General features: G+C 41.5%; 1 protein-coding gene and 1 non-coding gene across 3 annotated transcripts; one reads left to right on the top strand and one right to left on the bottom strand.

Annotated features, from left to right (window-relative positions):
- Positions 1-965: 965 nt before the first annotated feature.
- c2cd2l (c2cd2 like) lies at positions 966-21,849 on the top strand. 2 transcript variants are annotated; one of them, XM_031760073.2, is made up of 15 exons: positions 966-1,241; positions 1,515-1,953; positions 13,913-14,008; positions 14,105-14,224; positions 14,543-14,653; positions 15,263-15,370; positions 15,498-15,597; positions 15,686-15,818; positions 16,521-16,585; positions 16,834-16,955; positions 17,512-17,683; positions 17,794-17,892; positions 18,280-18,374; positions 18,846-19,059; positions 19,932-21,849. In XM_031760073.2, exons 2-15 carry the CDS (start codon positions 1,600-1,602, stop codon positions 20,174-20,176), a joined length of 2,034 nt encoding a protein of 677 aa, XP_031615933.1. In that variant the 5' UTR covers positions 966-1,241; positions 1,515-1,599; the 3' UTR covers positions 20,177-21,849. The 2 variants fall into 2 exon arrangements, with proteins under 2 accessions (XP_031615933.1, XP_031615932.1); XM_031760072.2 differs by having other exon boundaries at positions 18,241-18,374; positions 19,932-21,848.
- A 752-nt stretch (positions 21,850-22,601) lies between these two features.
- On the bottom strand, positions 22,602-22,674 carry trnar-ccu. The gene has a single exon. It is a non-coding gene; the product is annotated as a tRNA-Arg (tRNA).
- Positions 22,675-23,392: the final 718 nt, after the last annotated feature.

Raw genomic sequence — 23,392 nt, 5'->3', positions numbered from 1 at the left:
ATTGTGGAAAGTAAATAATGACAGTGATTTACTGCTAATTACAATGGGTTCAAAATTTGCAAATCAATGCTGATTCACACCATAAGTCATGACACACTACTCTCCCTAATCTCCCTTTATAGGTTAAAAGTATTAGTATTGGTATCAATACTATACCAGCGAGACTGGCCCTGTGTTTACTTGGTATCAGATCGATGCCAAGTAAATAAGTATGGCACAGTTCTACATTGAACCAACATCACATTTTAAGATAATGTATGACATTTATCCTTATAAAGAATTACTTAGAGTATGATTCAGTATTAATGAGAACATGTGCTCATTTTGCACAAACAGAAATTCTTGCTTAATGTTGAGAAATTGATGAAACCAAAGATTTCCTCAATCCCCACAGTATAGCATTTGGTTTGATTTGACAAAATAAGAATGACAAACTGTGTTGCAACGTTATTTTGTACATAGCCAAAGTTTTCATTCACAAAAGTAGGATTACAAAATTACCAAAATTGTTATTTTCTTACATGAACTGAAATGATATATTAAACCTTTAAAATTACTTTAAGGTAATAAACCACAAAACTGTGTGATATTTTAAAGCACCTTCCCACTGATTTGGATATCTGAGATTAAACGTATCTCCCCTTGTTTTTTCTCTCTTCTCAGTGTGACATTTAATTTAATATCACATACTGTTCATGTGCTTGCATCTGTGTAGCAGTCTGTGTTTTGCATGTTTACATTGTTATTGTAATGACAGTTCTCTCTGGCAATTGATTTTGTCTTTTGACAGTAATTACCATATTTGTATTCGTGCTTTCAACATTAAATTTTATTTCATTTAAAAAAAAAAAAAAACCTTCACACACAAACGCGGTTTTGTTTCCTCCTTTTATTTTGAAAGGTCCAATCAGCTTCCGTTTTGTTGCTGAGTCCGTCCCCCGCAGCGCCACCTGTCTGCCGATGCTGTTGTTTGTTAAATCATCGCCGCGGAGGGGTTGCGGAGGAAGGAGCTGAGACCAGCGGAGATTTTAAATGCGCCGGAGCCCGTAGCGCACAGGCGGAGAGCGGGAGGCTTGTGTTGGGATCGACAGATGACAACAAACAGACTGAAGCACCGCTGAGCGCTCGAAGATGGGACAGACACAGTTGTTGTTGGAAGCGCTCCATATCGCCATGAACACGGCTTCATTTGTTTTCGATTACCTGCAGCCTGCAGCTCGGACCGCTTAAACTTCAGCTTGGTATGAAGCTACGTTATGTGACTTTTCTTTACATTATTATTATTAGATATCATATACATGTTTTATATACCTGCATGGCGCAAACGCAGTGTTTTTTAATATACTGCCTCATCTTTATTTTAATTTAATACACGTTTTTATTTTGACCTAAAATAAGAAAATTGGTTCTTGTCGTTATAACCACGGTGTCCTCGCGTTCTGGGGAAATACCTCAGTTATAATGCGTAAATTCTCCATTAATCAACGCGACCGTCTGTTTGCTGCCACTCGCAGGCTGAAAGCAGCTGATCTGCTCACCACTCACAGTCCTGCTATTTCCATCTGGAGCTGATGATATGAGAGGCTGCTGGAGGCGGTGATGGAGCTCCAGGAGTTGAGCTGGCTGTGCTTGGTGGGTCTCTTCCTCGCCTCTTTGGTCATCGTGCTGGGATGGTTGTTCCAGTACTCGCTGACTGTGCTGCGGCTGTGGAGAGCCAGGAAGGCAGCAAAGCGACACAGCCGAGACCCAGCCTGGAGGCAGCATCCCAATAAGAGCTTGGCCGGAGCTTTGTGGGGCTTCCTGCTGAAGCTCCGCTCCGGCCGGGATGGACGACCCACATCTGAGGCCGGGGTTAAAGGCTTGTTGACCTCTCTGTTCTCCTTCAAGTCCTTCAGGGAGCTGTTTCAGAGGACCTGGGTGAAGGCTCTGAACGAGCAAGCTTGCAGGCATGGGGTGAGTTGAAATCTTTAAGCTTTTAATACATCATATTTAACAAGAGAGACGATTAAACATCATGCCAGTGTGTGTGCACAAGAGGTTACTCCATTAAGTGGAGGCATAAATAGTTAAGCAGGAGCTGTTACAGTCAGTGTGCCCATGTGCAGCTGGAAGTGTGTGTGTAGGCAGAGGAGGTGGAGGTGTGGGAGTTGGAGTGTCTAATCGGTAAGAGGATGGGGGGGCAGAGCCTTGCGTAACAGCTCTGATTTAATGCACAAAAGAGTGGAGACGCAAGAGCAGTCAGCACAGCCACAGTAACACCCACACCTCATAAAAATAGTCTTATACCCTCATGGGAAGAAGTAGATGTGTGTTTGATCACATCGGGAAAGAGGCAGAATGAAAAGAATGGCTGTGTCACCCTCCCTTCAGCTCATAACCTTGGCCATCAGTTATCACGCAGCCTAACGCATCAATGTTTGATTCAGTGGGTTCTGCACTGGAGACAGCCTGCCACTTTGTGTCCAGTGTTCCTAAAGGTCTTTCTCCCTTTAAGTCGTTCTTTCATCTGTGTGAATCAAAGTCAGACGGAGGTGGCTCCTCTACACCCCCCACTTTTAAATCCATGTGTGTTTATCGAGAGATGAGTTGGCGGGGAGTTTAAAGGGGTCAGACAACATCAATCACATGCATTGAACATCTACAACAAACAGCACTTGTTTTCTGATTCGTGAGGGTCACCTAACCTTTGTTGATTGAGAGCTCATCTGCAGATGTCCAGAGTAAACATCTTCCATAGGAGAGGATTTATTCAGAAATAATATGATTAACATTATTGCAATGCAAGTATTTGGTTTTCTTTAAAAGATCACCTGTTTTCATAACCGAGTATTTCAGGCATCTGATTCCCTTTCTGTCTTTCCTTGTGACCCCAGACTGACCCCATGAGTCAGGATCAGGGCCTCACCATCTGTTTCAGGTCATTAATGGCTTTATGTGACAGATAAGAATCTAAACATCTAAATGAGAGCACAGAGCTTTGAACACTGCTTGCCTTGCGTTTCTTTAAATTGGAGGTACAATCACAGTCACTTTATTAGGTACACCTGCTCAGCTATATCTTATCATCCTGTTAGCCAATTAAATGGCAGCATTTTGGCATGCAGTCATGGTAAAGGCAGCCTGTTGAAGTTCAAACTGAACGAACTGAGTGGTTGCTGAAGGCAGACGGGTAAAAATGCCTTTTTGATGCCAGAGGTCAGAGGAAAATGGTCAGACTGCTTCAAGCTGATAGAGGGGTAGCAATAATGCAAATAGCAACTCCTTACAACCAAGGTGTGCAGAAGAGCATCTCCGGGCCACAGCAGCAGAAGACCACACCAAGCCTCTCCTGGCAGCTAAGAACAGGAATCTGAGGCTACAGATTATATAGGCTCTGGTCTGATGAGTCTCAATTGGCACACTTTGAGCCCCTTAGTAACAGCTGAACATCATTTAAATGCCACAGCCCATTTAAGTATTGTTGATGATGGTTACTTCCAGGATAATTCACTATGTCACAAAACTCAGAACATCTCAATCGGATCTCTTGAACACCACAACACCACACTGTACTCAAATGACCTCCATAGTCACCAGATCTCAACCCAACAGAGTGCCTTTGAGATGCGGTTGGATGGGAGAGTCACATCATGGATGAGCAGCTGATAAATCTGCATCAACTGCTATCATGTCAACATGGTCCAAAATCTCTGAGGAATGTTTCCAGCCACTTGTGGAATCCATGCTATAGAGAATTTGGGCAGCTCTAAAGGCAAAAGGTGTACTTAATAAAGTGGCAGATAAGTGTACATTCCCTGCACTTTGTATGCAAGAGTAAGTCTGTTGAGTTTTCGATACCTGCTTTCATATAACCCCATTTTGTGCTGGTAGTCAGAGGTCCCTGTGGTTATTGGATCTTTTTTGTTCACTATATTGCTGTCAGCCGAGTTATCTTACTATGACCTCAGCTGGCTGATCTGCTTTGACCTTTGACACTCTCATTTACTAAGACACTCAAACGCTGGAGTGAACCTTGGGTGAGCCTTTAGTGGCAGTTTCTTCAATAGACTTTCCAGGTGCCGAGCGTGCTGTATTTACCTTCATAAAAAGTTTTATGATTTTACAATAATTCAAAGATAAATAACATCATGCTCATAGCTCATTTATAGTCACATGAACTGTGTGAGTGCGGTCTGTGACCCCTGTACCAACTTATGAAATGCTTTCAGACCATAGTGAAGGGACTTTCAGTTAGACAGTTAGAAAGGTGCAGAAAAAGGGTGATTAAAGTGTCTGAAGTTCACTGGGAGGTGATTTTATAACACTGGGCAAGCAAGTCGGTGTTGGAGGACACGGAGACGAGCTGGCTGTGTGTGTTTGTTCATGGGGTGTTTAGTTTGTGAGCCGAGTGTGTGAACCAGAGCTTCCCGAGTTCATTCATCACAATAAAATATCTGCTAGTCATACTGTCTGCAAACACAGCAAGCTGTTGTTCTAAATGTGTCTGAGCCGTATGCAAATCAATGTGAGTTTCTTAATGAACCTTTGAGCATTACTCTTAAGTACCACACCACCAGTGTGCCTTGTTTCAAAGATACACCCACAGGATGTAATTTAAGAAACAGTCTTTGTCTTGAAGCTTAAAGGGCACATGCTTCGGTCTCCATAGTGTCCTTTTTAACATCCACAACAGGTGCGTTGGATGTGACACTATTCAGTTGTTCATTATTAAGTAGTGTCGTGTTCTATTAGCCAGTTAACTGCGTCTTAGCTGTATTATGTTCACCTCCCACGTAAAAACCAGACTGGAAAAACCTGCTGTAAGGAGCTGTGGAGATACGGCAAGCATTAAGTGGCAAGAAACTTGTCGCCTCGCATTCTTTGCTTCTCGCATACAGCGAGGCTCTGCCACCTGCCAGGCAGGTTTCTGTGGCCGCTCTGAAAACAGACACGGGAACATATATTATGGTCCCAAAGACTCATATTCTCCTCTGACTTGCATGATTGTGTTTCTACATCGGGCAAAACATGAGCTTCCCCGGAGGAACACAGCACCGGGGAAGTGGTGCTTCAGTGTCATCGTGGGGATTAGTACGCAAATCCTTTATAGCATTAACCTAAGTACTTTTCCGGCACTTAAGATTGATGGTGACAGAGGTCTTTAAATAATTACTATGCTGAAATGTATCCAAATAAAGGCAAGCTGACTGAGCATGCAAGGTCAAGTTGGAGCAACAGAAAGGGTTCATCAAACCTCCTGCCAGTCAGCAAGTTGTATTTTTACTGATTTATTCTTTCCCAATAATTATTTTAATCTATACATACTAACAGTCCCCGAAAATTCCTGTGGAGATAAGCCCCAGTTAGCACTAATGGTCCCATTTCATCTGTTAAAAATGATCAGATTAACAATATTTCTTTCATTTGTCATAAAACTTCCTTCCTGTTGTATTTTATCACGAAGTGTATAAAACAGGTGGACCATCATACATAAATTGGCATTTGGATGTCATCATGTTGTTTCTTTGGAGTCTGATTATAGGCTATGAAGAAACGACCTCATAAAGTTATTAGTAAAATAAAGTAAGTGAGGAATAAGGTCACTGTCTTATAGCTTCTATACGGCTGAAAGTCTTTTTGACAGTCAAAGGAGCTGCTCGTGCTGTTCATCAGAAAGAATCAAAGGTTAAGTCATTTCCACAGCTTTATTTTCAGACCTGGTGGTTACATTAATGTTCTTTCATGCAGTGTATGAATTTTATTGACATTACCTAGCCAGGACTAAACCCCTGTTTGCCACTAACTACACAGCTATGAGCTGGTGGCTCATTTGAAGTCGGGAAACAACAAATTCTTAAAATGTCACCTGAGTTTGAGAATGTGCCTCAGCTTAATACAGGGAAAACTGGTTTTATACTCAGATTATGAAGTAAAATAGTTGAAATGACAGGCAGTGTGATCTAGCCTGCTATTGTGACCTTACCACATAAAGTTTTTAAGACTTTGCTGCTCTTGATTGTGAAAGTTGACATTTTAAAATGCAGGTTTTTGGTTTGACGCACTCTTAAATTTTGGCACTTGTTGCCACATTGAAAAGAGATCAGCGAAACAAAAAGTGCCTTCGGGTCTTTTTTTTTCCTGATATCTTCCTACGTGTCAGTGACGTGACTGTGCAGTTTTGAACATCCCTCATCCCGGAAGGCTGACTCGGGCGTGCTTGTCGATATTTTGTTGACTGCAGCGGGGAGTGATGTAAGGCCAGGAATCCTCTTGCTGTTTTGCTCATTTTCAGTGTTGTCACAGTGCTCTGTCCTTGTAGCAAAACATTCCAGAGGGCAGACCCAACCCTGACCCTGATGTCCAGCATTTGAAACAACAAGATGAGACACACACACAGAAAAAAAGATTCAGAAGGCTGAGTACTGACACCGGGGTTTGGGCTTGTTACATAAACGGCAACAAATGCCTCATACTAATGCCTCATCCTTTTGTAGTGAGATTGCAGGATGTTGAGGCAGCTAATGAGGGCAACTTATTTAAATGTAATATGATTTGAAAGTACATTTGTGCTGCAGAACGGCACAGCTCAGAATGCTTATACTACCCAAATAGACTGTTGTGTGAGGAGAGAAAGAAGCTAGTATCCTGCTCCGTCTGGCTTTTTCTTTGCAGATACTTAAAGCCATCAGGTTTGATTTTCTGTGTCCGACACGCAGTATCTGATATAGATTAGAGAAGACGATTGCAAACCCAGGATAAACAGGTGGAGCACCAGCCGTGCTTCATTCTTCTTCACAGTTTTAAAAGACACACCGAGTCTACCTCTTGTCTCAGTAACTAATACTTGTTACCACCAGCTCCACCCCACCCCCTTCTCACGCTTCGTCTGTCCTTGTAGTCCAGCGAGGGCCCCAAGGCTTCATTACAGCTCATTGCTGCGATGTTAACAAAAGGATGTCATCTCTGATGTCTTCCTGCGTCAGATTCTAGTGATTTTTACATTCTGCACATTAATCTCGAACGCTTGCGTCTAACACCGACTATAACTACGTCTGATCTGACATGAACTGCGTAGCATGGTTTAATTTAAACATCGGCAGCAGCATGTCTGTGTTTTTGGTCTCTTCCTGTAGCTTTGGGGCGTAATCCCATGATGCAGTTCTCAGTTGTTTACCCAGCAAAAATGTCCTGTCTGTTGAGGTATTTACAGCGTGAGCCTCTGGATATAATCTTGCCTCAGAAGAAATGACTTGACATGGAGCTACTCAGATGTCTCTGGCCGGATTAGTTTGTAGAGGAGTCTTGAAGGACTGGACTGGTTGGCCGCCCCAGACGTGCAGATCATAAGGCATCAGCAGCCTGTGTGTGCAGCTGACACATGCTGTCAAGCCATCATTACTGAGTGGTAGGGGAGGACAAAACGAGCGTACATCTGCAGGGAAGGAAGCTCCCTGTATATTCACAATCTGCAATTATAAAGAGTCTGGTGAATAGCTTGAGGACACAGTTCGCTTCTTCTCCCTCTGAGAGCTGCTGGTAGATGATTAATGCCCTATGATTATTCTCAAGTAGGTTCCTTCTTAACAACAGGGGACATTAAACACTCAGCACTGATTTGATACCATAGTGCAGGAAACCAACCTTTTTATCCTTTAGTCAGAGCTAATGATGAGCTCCATCTTCACCAGCCAGTTTTATTTGAACAGCCAAAATCTACTATTATGCCAACTTCTTTCTGAGGCTGCTATGACTCAGCATTTAAATAGGCACAGCTAATATCCAACATGTAAATTTAATAGTACCTGAACAAATTCTGAAGTGAAGATGGATTACTGGATACTCAAAGTACTACTGTCTTTCCAGATTCACTGCAACTTTTTACAATCCTTAGGTATATTGTAGAAAAAAAGTTTTAATGGGACTCGGTGCAGTCCCATCAAAAGCTAAGAACACTCCCTGATTCAGTAGTTTCTAAAAGAGTCTATAGAAGTAATAACTTGCAGCACTCGTTTTTTTTTATCATTATCACTCTCTCACATCACTCTTGAGGAATTTAGGCTGACTTTGTACAACTGCTTCAGTCCATCAAGGTTTCCAGGCATTTGTTTATGCACAGCTTTCTTCAGATTGAATTGATTTGAGGTCTGGACTTCGACTGGGCTGTTGGAAAACCTTGGTAATTTTCTTTTTTTCAGCCAATTTTCTTGTTGATATTCTGCTATGATTGAAATCTGTTGCATGATACATTTCAGCCAAGTTTTGAATACTTTGGTATACAGAGGAGTTCACTATGAACTGAAAGACTACGGGGTACCCATACGTTGGGGGTGCAAAACACAGGAAGCCCATATCATTACCCCTCCGTCACCGTGCTCGGCAGTTGGTATGAGGAGTTTGTGCTGATATGCTGTGTTAGGTGTTTTCCAAATGTGGCGGTGCATTTTGAGCAAACGTCTCATCTGTCCAAAGGGCACTGTTTCTGAAATCTTGTGGTTTGTTCAGATGCAGCTTTGCAAAGCTAAGCTGCCATGTTCTTTTTAAATAGGAGAGACTTTCTCCTGGCAACCCTTCCAAACAAGCTACACTGGTTCAGTCTTTTTCTAGCTGTACTGTCATGAACTTTTAACATTTAACATGCTACCTGATGCCTGTAGAGTCTGAGATGTAGTTCTTGGGTTTGCATAGTCTGAGCTAGGGGTGGGCGATATAAACGATATACGATAGAAACGATATAGATTTGGCCAACGATAGAGATTTTGACTATATCGCGATAGCGCATGTTGATGATGTCATCAAGCTGCGCCTGTTTTGGTAGAAAGTATCACAGCGGCTACAACCATTATCATCAGTAAATTATGTTCTTCTAACTGAAGTTTGGCCCGTGTATAGCATCCTGCTATGCAATTGCATTTGTCCCTGACCACCAGAATCCCTCACATTAACTTTTATCGAGTGGAAAAAAAGTTGACGTTCATCCTCCAGCTTCACTGTGCTAGTGTTATGCTAACATAGCTGTGTCGCTAGCAATCACGTAGCACAACATTATATACCAGGTAGTCCAACTTCGGTAACCCTGCAAACGCCACTGCTGTTTAGTGTTTCTGTCTTCACTTATGTTGGAAGTGGTAGCAGAGCTGTATGTTTTAATTAGTTTCAAAAATCTCTGTCAGAACATGGTATGAAATGTTTAGGTGTAAACTAGCGAGCTAACTTCCTGTTAACTTCTAACTCCGTTAAATTTAATAAATTCTGTTTTCATGGATGCATGGATGTTAAACTTAATTGTTACACCCGATAAAGCAGCAACGCTGATGATTTAATTAAAGATGAAAGAATTTAGACTGTTTTTAACTCTCAGTGTTCGTTTGACTTTGGGACCTGAAGGGGACAGAGTTTTGGACCCAGATTACTCCTCACTACGGCAGCCGTAATGCTCTGACAATCCATCAAGCAGTCCATCAGCAGGCTTACCAAAGTTGTACTAAAACATTTTTTAACAGATTTCTACACGCCAAAATCGGTTCAAGGTCAGTGAGCACAACCAGAATTCATACATAAGGCACACTCTCGATTTTTGAGAAAATTAAAGGATTTTAAGTGTGCTTTATAGTGTGGAAAATACGTTATACAGAAGAAAAGATTATATCGTGATATATATCGTTATCACACATGCTTCAAATTATATCGCGATATGAATTTTAGGCCATATCGCCCAGCCCTAGTCTGAGCATTGCATGCTCTGACCTTGGGGTGAAAATGCTGGTATGTCCACAGGAGTGGACATACCAGCAAAGTGTATTTGATTAGCAAAGTGCATTTGATCAGCAGCACCTGGCTGCTAGTTCCTTTCTTAATTCCTCTTAAGTTTTTCACAGGACTACTGTGAAACCTGTGAAAGCTTTCACATGGTGGGTGTTGGGCTTTTTTGCCAGTATTTTCGGACACTCCACCAGGGCTGCCCTTTGTGACTGATTCTGTTCATAATTTTTATATGGCTCGGGGGTTGGGGACCGCTGCACTAATCCACAGAGCTGCCTGGGCTTAAATCACAATTGTGGTTAGCCATGAACTGTAAATTCAATAATGCATTTGCATGCATTTGTTCAGCACTGCCTCTTTATAGCCATATAGCACTTACAAGAGTAAGTAAAGATATATGTGAATTGTACTATCAGTCTTTTAGTAGTAATAATGGCTTCATCAGGTGGTGGCATCTAGCTCACACTGGCCTACTGTGAAGAGGCAGGAATGAGAATCAGCACCATGGTCCGAGACCATGGTCCTCAGCCGGAAAAGGGTGGAGTATCCCCTCCTGCTCAGGGATGTGTTACTGCCCCAAGTGGAGGAATTTAAGTATCTCTGGGTCTCGTTCACGAGTGAGGGGAGAGGGGAGCGGCAGGTCGACAGACAAATTGGTGCTGCGGCTGCAGTGATGTTAACACTGTACTGGTCTGTCGTGGTGAAGCGAGGGCTAAGCGTAAAAGCGAGTGTAAGAAAATGGATGGATGGATATTTGGTATATGTCGAACTAGTGAATTAGTTAAAAAATATTTTTAAAAAACATGTAATTGAATAGGTAATGGTTAGTAAAAAGGACAGGTTTGATATATTTGGACATTTTATTGTAAGTAGAGCAGCTAGTGTAGCAAATTCTTTTGGCACAACAGTATACTGTAAAACAGACTAAAAAACTATGGCTTTCATAAAAGAGTAAAAAAAAGTACTGACAACAGCATGTTGATCTCACATGTTAGCCATTTGGTTTTAGGAGAAACCTCACGAACTCCCTCTCTTTGTACTCTCACTTCCAGATTTATAGCTTGTGAGATAATGAAGCAATAAAGCTGTAGAAAAAAATAGTAGACAATATAAAAAAATGATGGTCTTTTTAATGGGCAACAGGGAGCGACTCCTCTGGTTGCAAAAAGACTTCTAGGTGTGCCTGCTTGCTCTATGATGTCAGTAAAAATCTCAGCTTAGTGGCTAGTGTCAGGTATGTTAAATAGAACATGAAGTCCATTTTGTAAATTCTGTTCAATTCTAACATTTAGAAAGACAATTATCTAGGATCAGCTTCAACTAATTAGCTAATGGGCTTACAGTTTCCTTTGTTTCTCAGTCAGATACACCCCTAACCTGTCACATCCAATTTCAGATGGTGATAGTAAAAACTACCCAGATCGAGGCTTCATAGCAAGCAGTGGGTAAAGTCACAGTGGCTCCATCCATCTTTTATACAGTCTATACAAAAAATGCAAATTTTTGTTGCATTATTGATAGAAAAAGTGGAGACAGTATATATAGTTCCATTTGTAGAGCTAACACTTGTCTGTTTCTCCGTGTCCATCATGGTCCATCATAGGGCTGCACGGAGAGCTGTCCAAGGTGTACCCCTCTGGCTGTTTTTAGTATGGCAGCATGCACGCATTCAGTTTGTTGACATTGCCCTCACACAGACGCTGTCTGTTATTTTGCCATTTCGAGTAATTACATCAATAATAATTTTCATGTATGTTTTTTCTTTTAACTAATTCCTGTGCACGAACATTGTTGTAGCAGGAAGCTCAGATAATGTAAAATATAGGGAAGGAAAATGAGGGTCATCAGAAGCCGTGGGGGAGTGTATTTCTGGTTGACCCACATGCTTTTCAGAGGCGTTCAGCCAGTTAGACCCAAAGGGGGGGATGCTGACAAACCTGAAGTGACACTATGGATGTCCTCAGGAACTGTCTCTACCCAGAAATACCCCTCACATACACTCTGTTGAGCAGCGGTGGATCACAAGGACAAATCAGTGGCCATGCTACTAGCACTGCCCTCTCCATGACAAAATGAGGTCTGTAGCCTTTGCCAAGGAGGATACAAAACACCACAGTGCAGCAGATGGCTCCCTATAAAGCCAATGAGTGTAAACTCCCTGGAAGGAAGAGAAACCATAAACCTACCACTAATTAGATATTCTATTAACTTGCTAAAATACAGTAAACGATAATGGCTGAATATTTTCCCATAATAATTTTTCAGGCACATCTTACAACAAACCCAAAAACGGATAGTGCTGGAAAAAAGATAAGAATAGAAAATGATTTTTAACCGAAATCATGAACAAAGCTGGAGCGAGCCAGCCTTCTTTTCCCTATGAATGATGAGTGATTGACACATGCTGGCAATATTTTGCTGCCATGTTTACTGAAGTCATTTGCAAAAGAAAAAAAAGGAAATTTGTCAGTTTCCTTTCAACACAAATTAGCAAGTTTGATGCACACAAACACGAATCTGTGCTGTAAGTGCAGTTTGACTCGCCAGAAATCTGACTCTGGATTCGAGGGTGTTTTTTTGTTTTCTGGTGGCGATCAAAGTGTGATGTCCTCATTTCACTCCAGGCGGCTTTGTTGCCTGTCTTCTCATATTTACTCTATAATTACACTAGAAGCCATCTAATACAGGCAAAATGTTGTAAAAGCAGTTTAAAAAAATGGACTTTGCTGTGCCTTCCTCGTAATAATTTCTGCTGGATGACTCCATTTAGTTCCATGGCAAAGATGCTAATGTGTCTGCCTGCAGCGACACAGACAGGGTTTAAGCTGTATTTCTCAATCTGATATATCATATTTGCTCTGCACTTTAAACCAAATGAACAGTTGGGTGACTGAGCAGTTTTAGAGGCTCCAGCCAACCGAAGTAAACACAGCCGGTTGTACGCTGCGGTCATGTGACTGCAGTGTTAGTCCAGGGGAACCTACGTAAGCTTGCGGCATTGCACTTGGCTTCCTGCCCTTCTGGCTGCAATAAGTGACACACACACAGACACACACTCGCACGCACACCACAAACTTTGTTATATCATCCTCCCACCTCTGCCCCGCCTCCGCTGTTGTGTTTGATACAGATTGGACTTGGACCTAGTGGAACATATGCTATGACAATAGGGGATTTTGTTTTCTCGCATGTCTCAGTTAAAGCTGTCCAGTAAAACAGATCTTCTGGCACACACGCACACATAGTGATAGTAGGTCACCGCTGTGCCCGTGCGATTGTGCTGAATCTTTTCTTAAAACCGAGTTGCTTCTTCCTCTTGTTAGGGCTGTCCTCCACACAGGAAAACGTGCCCGGCTGTAAGCTCGAGTAAGCACCGACTTGATAAATAGATGCTGCTACGAGGTCGGAGACATGGGGTTTTCTCAGCAGCCAGGAGCATTAAATCTCCCAACTTCTGAAGGATTACAAAAAAAGGATTATATAAAACCTTATAATAATTTATTATTAACACAATTACCACTACATGTCTTGGGTTTTTTGCTAGTATTTTCGGACATTTTTCATTTGAGCCCACTAATCCATGCAGCTGCCTGGGCTTAAATCACAATTGTGGTCAGCCATGAAGTGTAAATTCAATAATGCATTTGCATGCATTTGTTCAGCACGGCCTTTTTATAGCCGTATAGCACTTACAAGAGTGACTATAGATATATGTGAATTCTACTATCAGTCTTTTCACTTGCACCTTGTAACTTAAGTAACTTGTGTGTTGTGGTTACTACAGCTATAAGGAACATTTTGGCTTCTGCAAAGACAGTGTGGTTGCTTTAACAGGGAAGTGTACAAACAGGAACAAACAGTAGTTCTTACTTTTTAAAGACTGCATTATATGAGCAACATGTGAACGACACAGTCACTGTCTTATGTGAGTGTCTATCTAGGAAGAGCTATGTGAGCAGGTACTGTTTAAATGCATTAAATATCAGGATTAATTAGCATTTTACTTTATGATATGATCAAAGATCCATAAAGCAAGTTCCACATACCCAGCTGCTAGTCAGCTGCATTAAAGGCTGTATCCCTGCACTGTTACATCTTTTGTCATCTCCAAGTCTCTTTTCTCTTTCTCGTGTGTAATGTTTGGGACATTTTTCTTTTCCTCTGTCTCTGCCAGAGCTCCATTCAGATCACTTTTGACAGCAGCCTCCAGATAAGTGCTGCCTCTGCAATAGAAAGCGTGAGCTGCACTGACCAGTCAGCAAACCGAATGGTTAGTAATCTTTGCTTATACCTGTGACATCTGGAGCAGTGCATTTTGAGTGTATGTGTGCATGAGTATTTGTCCTCCTCTCTTTTTATTTTGCAGATTTTGCACTGTAATTGTTCAGTAGACAGGGTCATGTTACCCGTGACGGTCACCCAGCAGTCGCCAGCTGCCATTTCCATGGACACCTATCAGATCACTATAGCACCTGTGGTGGCAAAGGTACCTGAAGCACTGCACCTGGATTTTAGCTATTTGTACACGGGAGACCAGACCTCTAAAAAAACAAATGTTAGAGCATGATTTGCATTGTTATTCAAATGTGAAAATTTACACAGACAGTCGCATGTCATCTGTGCCCTCATTGCAGTGGTCATTAAATGTGAAATGTTTTTCTGCTACCTGTTACCTGATGCATTGTAAAGTAAGACTATTATTTATTAATGATAATTCGCTGCACAGAGATTATGTGTTATGTTATAACTGCCTGTTACTATTTTCTATCCGTCCCTGCCCCCCTGCTCCGTCTACCTCCATCAGGTTGTGGCGTGCTTGGAGGAGGTGGAGGATGAGGGGCTGCTGATATCCTGGAGTCTTTCCAAGCAGCCGTCGTTTTCTCTGACCGTCTCTCCATGCAAGCTGCAGAGACGGGTGGGAACGCTTACCACTAATGGCACTAATTTGATGTCACTGCTGTCAGTGACTGTCACATTTTTCAAATTAAAAGCATGCATGTGTTATTAACAAAAGAAAAAAAAAAAAGGAAACGCACATTAAAAAATTTCCCGTAGCTAATTTGTCTTCGTAAATCAGCATGCGCTGTTTTGCATGCAAGTGACTTTCCATCCCATTAAACCCATGATGAGTCACGAAGGAAGTGCCGTTGTTTAATATTGTTATATAAATGGGCATGCCATTAAATGCCATTTGTCTGAGGAAGTAACAACGTTAATAAAATAAAAAGGAAACAAATACTTAGCATAAGACATTGTGTTGACTAATGACGTCCACCGTACAGGAATATAAAAAGCCTATGTTTTATACAATGTAGCAAGCCCAGTGTGAGTGAAGTATCAAGGCTGGTTCAGCCCCACAGAGGTGAAAATGCTTTCAGATTAAAGCTACAGTATTTTTTTCCTTTGGGATCCTGTTAGAATTGAGATGAAATAAATAAACCCTCAATTTGTGGCTGTAGTTAGTTTGGTTCAGCGGGTGTTGGTTAACCATTACTGAGTAATAAGTGTATTTTTTTCTTCACAGGGCACTGAAGGTGAAGCAGACATAGACACAATTAAGGGTCTGATAGAAGATACTCTGTTCAGCACTCAGCCAGCCATGGTCCTCAATCTCAGGACGTCCAGTCCTTTGGTGAGAAATTTACTGCCTTTAATGAGACAAATAACTAAAAGGTGTATATATTATATAATAAAAAAGATGATGTGCTTAAAGCTGTTTCACTGTTGAGCTCTCCACCCCCCTTCCTGCACACTCCCAGGCCCCCATGGACAGTCTCTCAGTGGGATTAAACTCTGTATCCCAGAGTGTCTTGGTGAGACGACTACTCCTCCGGCAGCTCAGGGCGACCTTAAGTAAAGGTCAGATATTTTCCCCCAGCGTCAGATCATTTCTGCACAGCTTCCTGCTGATTACCGAAGTCTCATTGCGTCATCGTGTGTTTTGCAGGTCAGTGGTCTAAATCAGGGGAGCTGTGTTGTGTCCTGAGCCTGGACCAACCGTCTACAGAGAGAACAACCCGCTTCCTGCCTGTGCCCAGCAGTGCCAATGCTGCACTCGAATGGAGTGAAGATATTACTCTGTAAGCTGCCATGTTAGAAACCAGATTCATGTTAGATTCAGGGTATAATGATTGTGATGCATTTGCAGGCGACCTATTGGCCTCATTTGCAGCCCCCATTTTATTCCTGCACTTTGCTAGAGGAGCTTTGCATGATTCACAGTTTAAAATAATCCTCGTTTCTTCTGATTGGCTGCCCCTTACAACCAGAAGGTCTGAACAGCAGGTGGTGGAGCTGCTGTGCTCGCAGCCAGAGCTCTCCCTCACAAATCCAAGAGTAGAAAGAAATGTCTGAAACTGGGTGTTAAAGCCTGATCTGAAGACTAGACCTCATTATGAAACTTTTGGTCAAGTTAGCATGAGCCTCCACCTCTGTGACAGCATATATAGTACAGAAAACAAGGGAAAGCATAATAGGTCAACATTAAAGCTTCTAGCTGTGAGTGAGTCCTACAAGACCACAATATTTTCTTCTAAACTCCTTCTAAAGTTGCAACAGTTTTGGGGATCTTTTATTTTAATGCTCCAATTAAGATTTAACAACATTAATTTCTTCAGCTCATAATCTCACAGTCACAATCAAGTAGTTAAAATATTTTTATTAGTATTAATTTTCCAGAGAAGTAATGGCTATAGAAAGAAACTTATTTAATCGAAATAATAATACTTGGATAATGGAGTTTCACTGTAATGCTAACTCATTTGTTTCCTGTGTGTTTGAAGGGAGCTGGGCCCAGAAACCAAAGAGCTGAGAGTGAGACTTCTGGAGCGGAGCGGCAAACGGGAACGTAAGGCATAGTTCAATAGCAATTTACTACTGGCTGCTTCTCAGAAACCTGATCAGCAGGAACATATTACAGCTTAAGCAAAGTCATCAGTGCTGAAAATGCAGTACTGGCAGACTCACTGTCTTTGTTAGCATTTTGTGATGTCTGGGGAGGATCGTTTTTTTTGGCCTCAGAACTACAGTAAAAGGAAAGACCTTTTTGCTTTTTGTACAATTGTTTATATTCTTTTTGTGTTTAAATGTGATTAGAATTCCTGCCGGGTCACGCCTCTATTGCCTTGGACATCCAGGGCAAAGTTCCCACTGGGCAGCACGTATTGTCCATGAGGTCTGGCCAAGACTCAACGCCAAACGCTGTCATCACCGCTGAGGTGAGTGACCAGACGAGTTCGATTTTTGTAAGAGTGTAGGGAAGTGTTTGAAATTCTTACTTGTGCTTTGACGCAGAACGAAAGTTGCATTACGGTTTATTATCTAGATCTGGACTTTATCAAAGATTCCCAACAAAAGAGGCAGTGTTGTGTAACAGCTCATACAAAATCCATTGTCATTCTTATGATCGCTGTGTCAGATCTCTTGTAGATTTTCCAGCAGCCAACTTGTTGCTTTTTTTTTGCCTTTCTTGTAGTCCACATTGTCTTTAAAGAGAGAGAAAATTAGCATAAACATGCTTTGTCTCTTTGGGGTAACATTTCATTTGACAAATGCTGTCATTTCTTAATAACTTAATAACTTAATTTTCAATTTATATATAGAGCCAAAGCACAGCAACAGTCGGCTTAAGGTGCTTTATATAAGACCAACAATCAGGCAGTCGTCTTTGAGCAAGCACTTGGTGACAGTGGGAAGGAAAAACTCCCTTTTAACAGGAAGAAACCTCCAGCAGAACCAAGCTCATACAGTTTTTGTTTTTTTTTCCTCTTCCAGCTGTTGTACCAAGAAACAGAGGAGCCTAGCAGTGCCCACAGAGCTCTGCTACTTCGCTCCTCTCTCACCCCCACCAAGAAAGTTGACGTGGACCGAACCATCATGCCAGACGGAACCATCGTCACCACCGTCACGACGGTCCAATCCCGACCTAAACTCGATCGCAGTCCAGGTGCGTTTGACAAGGCAAAGCATGTCACCAAACCAGGCAGGGCAGGTGCCTGATGAGTTTTTTTTAGCAGTGTTAATAATAAGAAATGAAATAGCAGCGTTCCCTTCCAGGTGACTCCCCGTTGCGTTCGCCGTCTAAAGTGGAGGTGAATGAGAAGAAACCCACCGTCCTGCCTGATAGCAGAAGGAGCAGCAGCCCCAACCCAAGCAGTGAGTTCTACCCTGAAAACCAGATTTGTTTTACATAACAGATGCAAAGTAGGATAAGCAACACGCAGCAGAGTAACACGAGTCGAGAGGAATGCACTCTGAGTACGCATCGTGTGCTCCATGCAGGTAATCCTTTTCAAAAGCATCACATAACTCGCACACGGGTTGGAGTTACGTGCTGTTTTTGGTGAACCGGGAAGCTAATCGCTGACACAGAACAGATAAAAGATAAGCACAAACTGATATGTAGTGCAACACCAGTTAATTCAGCAATATATAAAAAAAAATAGTACATGGTGGTCTGCTAGTATAGTGCTGATTTACATATTTGTGTTTTTTGTTGCTCAGAGAGCAGCCGCCTCTCTAATGGCCTGGATCCTGTTGCAGAAACCGCCATACGGCAGCTGACAGAGTCTGCGTCCAGGGCAGCACGGAAGACACCGACGAAAAGGAGCACGCTAATCATCTCGGGCGTGTCAAAGGTCAGAGAGTGAAAACGGCGTCTTAATAGACACGTGCTTTGAGTTTGATTTGAAAACTTCAGCTATTTTATGGTCATCAGTTACCTGTATAATGATTGACAGGAAATAGTCCAACCTTCAGTCTTTATATTAAATGAGCTGTAAGCCTTAATAACTGCTGCTACTGCTGCTGGGAATCTACTGTAAAATACAACGAGGAGCCAGGCAGAATGAGTGTGATCTAAATTTAGTCCACAGCCCCCCCCCCATGGACCACTTTATAGAAGAATGAGAATCTTCTGACCTGATTTTAGCCCGAGAATCTGTGAAAACGTGTCAGGAGCACTCGACAACCTCGCTAAATGAAAGTGTGCTGATAATCGTGATACTCTGAGAGTACTCACATATACACACACTGTGGTATATTTGAATTTAATCATCATATACGGGGTAATAGCGTGTAATTTCAGTAGTGACATTTCTCTGCTTCAGGTTCCACTCTCTGAAGATAACTGTGCATTATCAAGTGGCTACGCTGCAGCCATGGACGCAGCCATGCACGGCAACCATTACGGGTCAGGGCGTCACCATGACCCAGATGAAACCACGCCCTCTGACGTATCAGAGCGTCCCTCTGTGGACGATGTGGAATCAGATACTGGCTCCACTGGTGCCTTGGAAACCCGCAGTCTCAAGGACCATAAAGGTAACGCAGGCAGTCTGTGCTGTAAAGAATCAGAGGTCCAGTTCTCAGTAACGTCTCGCAGAAAAGCGTAATTGTAAAAACATTATTCAGCTATTGAAATATTCTGTAAATTATTCAAATATGTTTCTTTTTTGTCATTAAAACATTTCAAAAGCAGTTTTACATTTTTTTCAATCTCAAAGACGTTTTGCTTTTAAATTTCATTTTCATGTCTCACTGGTTTTTTTTATATCAAAAACGGCACAGTGTATTTTATATGCAAACAAATATTTCATAGCCTTACGTAACATCAGAACTTCAGGTTCAATTCACAGATTTAACACAGTCATTTCCTCTACTGCTGCTGCCCTCTAGAGGCCATACTGCAGCATCTACAAAACCAAACTAATGTGTGTTTGTTTGTAATTTAATTTATTTTTTTCATACAGTATAATTAAATTTGAATGGTGATGCAGAGGAGTGGGAGAAGCAGTAATAAGTATAGTAAGCCACCCCTAATTTCTTTATATTTTGCTTCCAAGGAGCCAGACTTTGCTGTATTTTCAAAGTGCTTTTTAACAATAGTTATTCGACCTTTCTGAAGGTCTTTCAAAGTTTCCTTTGGACATTTTCTGCTTCTTCGCTCATTTTCAGTCCAGTTCTTAGAATTTGGTAAGCTACGTTACACTGACCTATGAATTGCTCACCCAAAAAAAGGCTCCAAACTCAAGGGATGAGTCAGTGTTGTGTCTACACATGACAGAGAACTTAGAGAGCCAGTTTTAGATGATGTCTTCAGGCACTTTGTTATCAGCAGCCTGTCGCAAAAATGCATGGATTGTTTGTAATGTATGTTGTGAAATAATTGAATTCATTTGCGATGTTTCCTGCAGTGGGCTTTTTGCAGAGCGGGACGAAGCTGCTTTTCCGCAGAAGACATCGAGAGAAAGAGTCCTGCCTCAGCCAGTCCCACGAAGACATCTCCAACTTGGGCAATAACTTCACCGCCGCACCAAACATCAGCCGTAAAAAGTCTGGCAGCTTCTCCCGGCGCCTCATCAAACGCTTCTCCTTCCGCTCTTCTGGCAAATCAAAAGGCAAGGCTGCCAACGGAGGAGCAAGCGCACTGGATAACTAATTCTTGAGGCCAGCAGACATGGACACGAGTCATCCTGAGAGCGTTCTCTGTTATCACTACACTTCAGCACGGTCTTTGACAGGCTGAGCGCCCCAGGTGGGTTGTCAACTGCACAGCTTTAAAGGAGGATACCTCTGGGAGGGCTCCCCTCTGGATAGAAATGATTGCACTTTCAGGACAGAAGTCTCATTTAATCACATCGCTGACTCTGAATTGTTGTTAAATTTGAGGAGAAATCTGCTGCTCGGTGGAGGAGAGGGGAATAGCTACAAAGAAATGTTCCATGCTTCTGGGATTGTTGGACTGGCACTGGTGGTGAAAACGCTCCAAAACATTTTAATGATGTAAAATGCCACTATGCCCTTGGTTGCACTTTTGACTTTTTATTTTTTTTAACAGCACATGTAAAAAATGTGCTGGTTGTTAAAGTGTAATTTATTAATATGTTGGACTCATTAAACAAGTGCTATTTATTTGAACCCCTACAACTAGTCATCATAGCTGCGTTACACTATAATATAGAGACATTAAGGTGTGTTTTCTATACAAATGTAATTTTCAACACATAGTTTAAGTAAGTTGTCTTGATCTAGCTATAATGTCCATTCATGATTGCTTCAACATTGGCTTTAGAATAATGTTAAATGTTGTATCTTATATAAAAACCCGAAAAGATCATATTGTACTTTTATTTTTACAAAGGTGCTTTCTCTGGAGTATCATATCTTCACTTTGCTTTTGAAAATCTAACCAGCCACCTTATTTATCAAGCCAGAAGGTGATTTTTAAACTTTTGAAAGCCTCGCAGTCTTCTGTCGGGGGGAAAACAGCAACGCGATCAGGCGTGCTCTCCTCTTCTCGTGCTTCTACAGACTTCATTGTTGTAATAGCGATCATTACTGTGCAGGACATGTTGTGTTAAATGCCTCAAAAGGGTTGCGGGTGAAATCGTTTGCAGAGAATGCTGACATGTGATTAGTTCCTAATAATGAACTAATATAGTAAAGCATTTCCTGTGTGAACATTTGGGATTGTTATTATAATGTAATATTTTTTAGATATATGTAAGCCACACTAAACTATTTCTGCAGTTTATATTTAAAAAAAGGAGATTGGTGTGTCTCAGTGTTCACTAATGCTGTGCTCAGGCAAAGCAAGAGGACTCGGTGTGGGGTAGAGTTGAAATACGGTACTCAGGGTTTTAATGAAATCTACTAGCAGCCACAGGTTTTAAGAAAGCGTTTGCATACTTTGAAGGCAAATAGATCCAGTATGTGAAGTTGTACATATGTTTTAGGGCCAATTGAGCCTTGTCTGAAAACATGAAAATAATCTGCATTAACTATGAGACTTCAGAAAAAACAAACTTAATAAATGGTTGTTTTTTTTAATTATAATTCTTTTTTTAATAAAAGGATTTTGAAAGGGGTGGAGGTGGAGGCTCTGTTGTCGAGGGGCATGGGCTTTACAAAACAATTCATCTAAAGGCACATAAAGCAAACGTTATGAATAAAGATTTGTGGCTGTATTGTGAAACGAAAAGTGGCTGCAAAATCGATGACTTCTGTTATATTTTAAATATTTAATTTATTGCAAATAAATTATTTTTTAAGCATCATCTTTGTACCTGAGTCCGTTCATTGTATTTTCAATAACCCATAAGAGGTTCCTTTTTATGATGCACTTGCATGTCTGTAAAGGCGCATGGGCTACAGTGTAACATTAAAAGAACGTAACTTCCTGTACCTGCAGTTAACTTACATGTGCTAATAAGTTTGCTTCTTTGTGGCTCTTCCCTGCATTTCATTGTCTTTGCTGACTAGCAACACCAGAATGGGCCCAAGATTTTAGGACAACTTGAGCAGAATTTGATTTTGAGGCCATAACCTCCAACTAAACCCATCACCAATATCTCATCTCAGCACCGCCAATGTTAACTAAATATTGTCTGTGCTTGAACTAATGCTTTTAAATTATACATCTACCAAAACCACTGTCATGGCTAACTAGATTGCTGGAAAGAACTCAAATAAACCAGCAATCAGTGGATTTTTAGAAAAACAAAACTGTTTTTGCAACCAAAGCTCTTAATTAAACCTGCATCATTCACCCATTTACTTTTTTTTCCTATGCTTAAGTGCTTTCTATCTAACATTTAGACACATATGAATACATCGGAGAACAACTTAGGAGTTAGTATCTTACCCAAGGATATTTGACAAGAAGACTGGAGCAGCCAGGGATTGAACCAGTCAGCAGGGGTGCTTGTCCTTGTATCCATTGGGGTATTTTGTGGCGGGCAAGAGGGTTGCTTCTCTGCGTCTTTGGGGAGTAGCCTGTTCTTGGATGACATTTCAAAGGATCCAGTTATCTAAAAAACATAGCAGAGGATGGTTTCAATCTACAGCTCCACTCTGTTCATACACACCCCAGATGGGACTCAAACCCACAATCCCTGGCTTAGGAGGCCAGTGCCTTATCCATTAGGCCACTGGGGCTACACAAAACCAGAAAGAATTGAACATAACCCTCATGACACTTATCTTCCTAGTCAGTTTCTAACAGCAGGTTACCAAAAATAATGCCTGTGGTGTCTGCACAGCTACGCTACACTTTCAGTGAACTGAAAGATGTCATTGTAAGTGAATGTTAATGATAAATACCTAGTATGTTTTGTGGCACCTTGACCTACTTTGAAACACAGTGTTTTGAACATGATCCCAGCTCCAACAGTGAAAATGATTAAACCAGTGGCATTAAGGCACCAGTCTGCTAATATATTAGTAACAATATATAACTTTCACTTGTACAATTACTATTGATATTTCACACACAAAAATACATTGATTAACCTGTCTTGTGTGGTATTTCATGCGGTCTTGGTGGGGGTTGTCTGCTAGCTTGGGGGCACTAAGTAATTGCTTAGTCTGCTAATGCTGCTTGCTGGCTCTCAGTTATATGTTTTCATCAAAATCAAATTTACTTGAAAATGTGCACAAAAGAAATGTGGTTCCGGCTGTGATTAGCTAAAAAAGGACAGACCAGATACATTCATGGCATATAAACCAAATTATACACGGGACACATAGTACAGAGTAAGGCACTCACATACTGTATGGCCATTAAACTTGTTCTTAGTTTAAATATCTGAGGATGATAAAGATGGGGACTGCTGTTGTTAAGTTTGAGAAGAGCACAAAGGAATTCCTTTCAGAC

The sequence above is a fragment of the Oreochromis aureus genome, linkage group 10 (assembly GCF_013358895.1).
Source record: "Oreochromis aureus strain Israel breed Guangdong linkage group 10, ZZ_aureus, whole genome shotgun sequence".
Lineage (NCBI taxonomy): Eukaryota > Metazoa > Chordata > Actinopteri > Cichliformes > Cichlidae > Oreochromis > Oreochromis aureus.
Note: the sequence above shows the minus strand (reverse complement) of the source record. Positions and strands in the feature narration are given on the sequence as shown.

Bases quoted from the DNA above. Each gene is read 5' to 3' on its own strand.
- c2cd2l (XM_031760072.2), top strand. From the start codon at position 1,600: ATGGAGCTCCAGGAGTTGAGCTGGCTGTGCTTGGTGGGTCTCTTCCTC. The intron at 15,819-16,520 runs GTAAGCTGCCAT...GTGTGTTTGAAG, and splicing joins TGGAGTGAAGATATTACTCT to GGAGCTGGGCCCAGAAACCA. The intron at 18,375-18,845 runs GTCAGAGAGTGA...TCTCTGCTTCAG, and splicing joins TCATCTCGGGCGTGTCAAAG to GTTCCACTCTCTGAAGATAA.